The 7,064-nt window shown below is 46.5% G+C and overlaps 1 protein-coding gene across 3 annotated transcripts in view; it reads right to left on the reverse strand.

Moving 5' to 3' along the window:
• KL (klotho) overlaps positions 1 to 5,676 on the reverse strand; it is a 48,086-nt gene extending 42,410 nt beyond the window's left edge. Inside the window, exon 1 of one of the 3 annotated variants that reach the window (XR_005628562.1) lies at positions 4,844 to 5,676. Coding sequence is in view for 2 of the 3 variants with exons in the window: in XM_039718476.1 (XP_039574410.1) it covers positions 4,844 to 5,647 (804 nt within the window). In the remaining variant the exon portion in view is untranslated. The remainder of the gene's footprint in view (positions 1 to 4,843) is intronic. The other 2 variants (XM_039718477.1, XM_039718476.1) reach the window with 2 other exon arrangements.
• Between the last annotated feature and the right edge of the window lie 1,388 nt (positions 5,677 to 7,064).

The following is a 7,064-nucleotide window of genomic DNA, read 5'->3' on the forward strand; positions in this document are numbered from 1 at the left end:
AAGGTGAAATGGAAACTGGAAAACCTTGTAATATAAAGGAATACAGTGACATGTGTTCTACCACACATTTCATTTAGGAATCCCCAAAACTACAACAAATACAGAACCTCTTCTGCTAGAGGAGAAAGACTGAAGGGAAGAATGAAGAATATCTCACACCTTATGAGGCTTTATTAATGCAAAATGGAACAGTATGAGCTTTAAACTCATGTACCCAGTGGGATTTTACCAGATATGAATTCTATGTTGCCAATCTAAACACCCCTATCTGCATCAAACTGCTGTTAACCAGCAGTCATTATCTTCCCAGCACTGAGCAGAGCCCTGCCCAACATGAACAACTGCTACTTAAAAAGCAAGCACACCAGACTACCTTGGACAGGAAACTGAAATATCACCTAGGTGCCTCCAGCAACAGCTACAATGACGATTAGAAATCAGGCAGGTGGCACTTCAAATGAGACATGAAAACACAGATTTGGAGCTGCCAATTGAACTTACCGAGATTCACAGCTCTACAGCCACAACTGCCAAGCACTAAAAAACCTCACAATAAACAGACTCTCAAGAAATTCCCATCCTCATAATGAACAGCAAAAGAGCTGAGGTGGGATTTAACATACCTACAGGCTTGACCTAGTTTTCTTCCACACAGAGAACAAATTCTGCTTCCATTCCATTTCAGTCACTTCAGTGTGATCTTTCCAGGTGCTGCCTGTTGAGTTTTGCTAAGATTTCTTATAATCTCTAAAAATTTTTTACAAAGGATTTTTGTTTTTCTTACAACAGAATATTTGAAAACAACAATTGTTTCTTCAGTGTGATCTTTCCAGGTCCTGCCTGTTGAGTTTTACTAAGATTTCTTATAACAGCTAAAAATTTTTTACAATGGATTTTTGGTTTTCTTACAATGTTTATTACAACAGAATATTTGAAAACAACAATTGTTTGCAAACACATATGGAATCAGGTAGGAATGGCAAAAGCAAAGGTACATAATCTATCTTTGGAGCTAATGTTAATAAAATGAATATTCTTGAAACCCAAACTCCTCTGTTTATCACATTTTAAAATGAAACTCACTGCATTTTTTTCTTTTCATGATTAAAACTTAAAAACAATTTGCTGTAGCTTTTAACATAATTTGAGAATATAGCCTAACTTTTGGCAGCTACTGGCACAGACAACTGCAACATCAGACCTGAACTTGCACCACAGTTTGATTGCACTTCTTTGTCAAATCTGGTATTTGAAAGAAACCTGATTCAAATGATTAATGAGTAGAATAATCACTAGTGCAAACATATACCACCCAACTAAAACTCAGGTAAGAATCAATTCCTTCTTTGTTCTTCTTTGAATTATGCCTTAAGAAAGCAAGAATAGGAAAAAAAATACTATTACTTAGCAGTATTCCTTCTTTTTTCTAAAAAGTAGTATGCCTTCACAACTATGATAAGCTACATTGCTTTCAAGAAAATCCCAAATCATTCCATTTGCACTGAGTGAAAGTTTGAATACTGTCTCAATTTTGAAAGAAACAATACACACCAAGAAAAGACCACTCTCCTGTGCTGAAATTACTGATACTTTATTAGGTTTAGCACTGAAGGTCAACAAAAGAGTACTTACCTTCTGTTTTGGAAAGAGTTTTGGAATAGAAATCAGTCTGTTGCTATGTGACTGGTTTCCAGGCAGCAGTTCCACTCACTTCTTCAGGGAAACGACGTGTTCTTCTGTTTCTGCAAATGCTGTTTATATTGAGTAAATCCAAGTATGTTCAACTCAGACAACATACTGTGAACCTTTAATGAAAAAACGCATTTGCAAAAACCAGAACATAATACACTGACCTCTCTCAACTCCTATTTGGAGAAAAGAGATGCATCATATACATGACAGATTGCTGGCATTACATTTTCTGGCTGTTGACTTGAGAGATTGCCAACTTTTATGAAATGCACTTGATCCATTCCATTTATTTTGTGAATAAACATGAACAGCTTCCTCCATTTATTACCACATCTGAAGGGCTTAGACATCTGAAAAGCGACAAGCGTCAGTGGAAATACTATAGAAGGGTGAAATTTTCACTGAATACTGATTAACATCCCTCAAGAACACACCAAGGATGCATTAGTAAAATAATTTTTCCTTACAAGTTTTTTACACTATTTTTATTTGGTCCTGTCTATAAAAAAGTGTCTCTGTCAATTTAGCATCTGTTATGACTCACTTAGGAAGTTCAGAAAAATGAGAGGTAATTAAAAAATCCAGTACCATATGATGAAATCCATTCAAGCTGAATTCAAACATCATTACTTAAATCAAACTTCATTGCCCTGTTTTCACCATCTCTGAATTGAACAAGCTAAATTGAATCAAACTCTTATTTGATTATTTCTTCAGATAATAAATAAGTCGCTCAGAAAAGCAAAGCCCGAAATCCACATTTGTATCTGTTGAATTTTAAAGAACTTACAGGAAATTTTTTTGCTTTTTAACATAATTAGAATCCAGTAAAATAAATTAGGAGGCACCAGCTTTACCTGCATATTGTAAGGGGAAAAATATCAGAAATCATGCATATTAGGAGCTAGTCTGCACATTTTCTGAGAAACAATTATGACAACAAATTCTAACTTAAAAAAATACCAAACATGTTCCGCAAACTCAATTTCCCTGGAAAAAAAAATAAAACACAAGAATGGCAAAGAGAAGGAAAAAGGATTAAGAAGAAACCAGGGACCAGATCTTATGACATAAGGAGCAAAAGGTCAGACAATGAAAGGGGGTTTTCTTTGCATGAGAGGATTCAGACACATCTTTTGCAGTGGGTCTAAGAGGACTGTATCTCCCAGCAACACTGTCCAGGGCACACATCCTGCAGCTTATGTGATAAAGCAGCACTGCTGTGCACCCTTCTGATACAAACCAAAGATGTGCATGCTCCCAAAAAATGACCAAACTCACCTATAAAATTATACAACCCACAGACACATATTAAAAAACTGCATTCAAGTTGCAAAGTCAATCACTCAAGAACTGTGTAAGACAATTTAATCTCCATGAAAAATGTAATTCCCTCTTTACCATCTACAGTAGAACTTTAATCTTTTCTTACACAAATCCACATACTTGCTCTATGGATATCAGGCTGTGGAAGCCACACTGCCTAGCTTCCTCCTGCTTCACTGAAAGGTCTAATACCAATATGCTACAGAGAAGTAAAAAGGAGAAGAAGAAACAGATGAAAGCTGTTCACTTCTCCGAGCTCAAGAGCTAGGCTCTACCTCTGCCTCCATGAAGACTCTTACCTGGAGAAGTAAGGGATGTGAGCTCCTCTGCACATAATGTATGTCCCTGATTTTCTCTGCAGGTGATTTGAGATCTGGGAATATGACTTGTAGAAGAACTGGAAGTATAATGTAACTGACCAATATGCTACAAATATCACACGCTAGGAATAGGGCACCGACAACCAGTGGCCACTTTGGCTCTTAACTGCATCTGTATTTCAGCGCCTCTTTCATAAAAAGGGGAGGGGAAAGTGGTATCTTGCTGCCTTCCACTGCATGTAAAAAGAAATATTCACTCATGTGCAAGTCCTGACTGACAGTCACTGGGACAACACTAAACACTATGGTTCTGTCACTAAAGCAGGTATTGGTAGACCGTCCTGGTTTAATTACACTTTTGATGTGGTGTGGCCGTGTGGCCAAGACTGTGCCTCAGTTTCTCATTCATTAAATAGAAAAATATCTTCCTTCACAAAGTTTTTATGAGAAGAAGCACATACTTGAGATGATGAGGGAGTCTGACACTATGGTGATGCAGGATATACTCAAGCACGAAACACGGCCAAGTACACACCATGGTAACTACAGGAAGAGCTTAAAGCTTTCAGGATGAGGAAATTAACCTGAAATTTTACCCACATTTTCTCCATCTCTATTTCCCCTCTGACTTATTTGTAGCATTAAAGAATGCAGAAGTAATACTTCTGTGAAAGTGGAAAAAAGTCAAGTAAAGCATGCACTGGATGTTTTCTTCATGCCCACATCTAATACACAATGTTCATTAGGGTACAAGTCCTGCCAGCAAGTGTGTGCTGAGCAGACAGACATTAGCAGAAATGTAAATGTATATTAAAGGACAAGAGATCGTGCCGAAATGACTACTCCATTCCAGTTAGGAATCCCTTCTCCTATCATTGGAAGGATTTGTACACACTTCTGCATAATTCTTCTCAGCAAATCCCTACGAGTTGCTCCCAGCAAATATTACAACTACACCATATAGATACATAGAATAAAAATTAAGTCACTTACAATGCTAACTGGGGAATTAGGGTCTCTTTCCCAAAAAGTGCTCACACTCAAAAAAACATCATAGTCTGTCAAGAAAATGTCTCTGTATGACATATTGGCCACCTCTAACATCTCCATTAACTCAGCCTTTTTTTATCAAACACGCAAATTCCCTTTACAGTCATATTAAGCATTTCCACCTTAGAAAGGCAGCTCTGGAGTGGCACAGTCCAGAGACTGCAGACCCTCACCTACCCAGAATGGCAACTGAACTGCTGCGGGCACAAGTGGGCATTTCTGCCAAACAAAGCACTTCAACTCTCAGTTGCAAAGCTCCTGCCTTACACCATGAGTTTTGCCTCTCTGCCTACAGATCTGGGGCTCGCACTCTGCCGGACACATGGATTTGTGCTCCAAGCCAGTGTCGGACCAGGGGACAGGCGTGCCAGTGGGGCGGGCTGAGCTCGGCCTGCGCCCCGGCACCTTGGCACGGCCGAGGAGCCGCGGGGCCCCTCTCGCAGGCCGCCGTTTACCTGCAGCAGGTGGTGGGCCGCCAGGTAGCCCAGGCGCGGGCCTCCCCGCACGCCGGGCGGCAGCCGCCCCGTGCCGTAGCCGTGCCAGGCCACCACGTAGGGGTTGTCCATGGTCAGCCAGTAGCGCACCTGCCCGCCGAAGTGCCGGAAGCACAGCTCGGCGTAGTCGCGGAAGAGCCGGGGCAGGACGGGGCTGGCCCAGCCGCCGAAGGCGTCCTGCAGGGCCTGCGGCAAGTCCCAGTGGTAGAGGGTGACCACGGGCTCGACGCCCAGCTCCCGCAGGCGGGCCAGCAGCCGCCCGTAGTGCGCCAGCCCGGCGGGGTTGGGCGGCGCCGTCCCGTTGGGCAGCAGCCGGGCCCAGGACAGCGAGAAGCGGTAGTGCGAGACCCCCAGCCGCCGCAGCCCCTCGACGTCGCGGAACAGGTTGTTGTAGCTGTCGCTGGCCACGTCGCCGCCCACGGGCCCCGGCGGGGCGGCCCCCGACGGCGTGGCCGGGCGGTGGGCGAAGGTGTCCCAGACGGAGGCGCCCTTGCCGCCCTGGCGCCAGCCGCCCTCCGTCTGGTAGGCGGCGCTGCCCGCGCCCCAGAGAAAGCCGTCGGGGAAGGTGTCGTGGAGGAAGAGCTGGTCCTGCGGGTAGGGCAGCCGGGCGAAACGGGACCAGGTGCCCGCGCCCTGCCCCGGCGCCGCCAGCCCCGGCCGCCCCAACAGCAGCAGTAGCGGTGGCAGCAGCGACGCGGCGAGGGCCATGCTCCCGGCGGGGCTCCGCGACGGCAGCTCCCGCCTCCCAGCTCCCCGCCGCCCCATTTTATCTCACCTTGCGCCCCCCCCCTTCCCGCCCCGGTGGGCACGGCCATTAATAATTACCTCGGAGCTGCCGCCTGCATCTTTCCCAGCCGGTTGCTTCGGGGAGAGCTGCTGCGGGGGCGGGAGCCAGGGCGTGAGACGGGGCGGGCGGGGAGGAAAGGGGGGAAGCGGGGCGGGAGGTCCTCGGGGAGAGGTGGACCCTGTCGCCCCTCAGGGTGCCCGTGGGTACCCCCGCGGCCCCTCAAAGGGAAAGATCCCGGTCCGCGGGCGGCAGCCGGGTGCCGCAGCCCTTCGCCCGCCCCGCCGGGCGCCCGCACCTCGCTGCGACTGCCGGGTCCCCTCGGAAGCGGGACCCTGCCCTGCCGCCTTTCTTCCCATCGGAAGAGCCCGCGGAGAGACTCGACGGCCGGATCCGTCCCCTCTGAGGGCATGAGCGTAGCTCCCTCCCGTGCCCCTGCAGTGCCGCCGTCGGGCAGTCTGTGGGGCAGCGGCCCCTGCGCCAGACCGAGACGGGGGAGCGATCACGGCGCTGGGCTGGGGGAAAGGCGAGAAAATAAAAACGCTTTTCCCTTTCCTCAGCGTATCCGTAGTGGTACTTTAGCAAGACACATCGCACCTGCGATCTCTCATGTAGCAGCGAATGCAGAGAACTCGTTGTCCAAGGACATCATACACTCACTGCTCCCCGCCTGCTCCCCGGGAATTCATGGGCTGTCACCTCCCAGTAACAACTCTTTTCTTTCCTGGAGTAGGAGGTTGTTATATTTGGTTACTTGCTGCACAAAAAACAAGTTCCACTTAGAAATGCCTCACGGATCTTTACGTAGAGAAAACAAATCGAGTTAAGTTTGATTACTGAGTTACATTTAGTAACCAACTGAGCAGGCGTGAGGCATAGACTGCTCTGTAAAGGCAGGTCTCAAACTGCCCTTTGCGTCTCCTTTGGACAGAACAATTCAACCTTCGGGGAGAGCTGCGCCGGGGGCGGGAGCCAGGGCGAAGCCAGAAACAGCCCAACACATTGCAGAGCCTGGTATTGAATGCTGTGAGCTCTTAACAGGATTTGGGACACCTAAGAATAAAACACGTCCACTAGAGAGGCTGTTAGGCACAGAGAGATGTTCCCAGGAGATAAGGCTGTTGTTTAACTACTGAATGAAGGCCTTTAGATAATTTCATTTTATTTTTAGAAAATAAACATCCTCAGGGAAAAATTAAAGATAATTGCTAATAATGACTCAATGGATTTAAATGTCAGTTGTGAAGGTTTCCTTTTGTGCACAGGATCGGGTCTCACCTTTCCCAAATGCAGGCAGGGCATTTGCTGTGCCTGTGCCCATTTCTAGAACTTCCAACTTCCACATTTTCTGCACTGATCCGGGTCAGTTTGGGGGATTGATATGTGCTGTTTTTAAAG

Source organism: Passer montanus, unplaced genomic scaffold, assembly GCF_014805655.1.
Source record: "Passer montanus isolate IOZ18808 unplaced genomic scaffold, ASM1480565v1 scaffold4, whole genome shotgun sequence".
NCBI classification, from domain to species: Eukaryota; Metazoa; Chordata; class Aves; order Passeriformes; family Passeridae; genus Passer; species Passer montanus.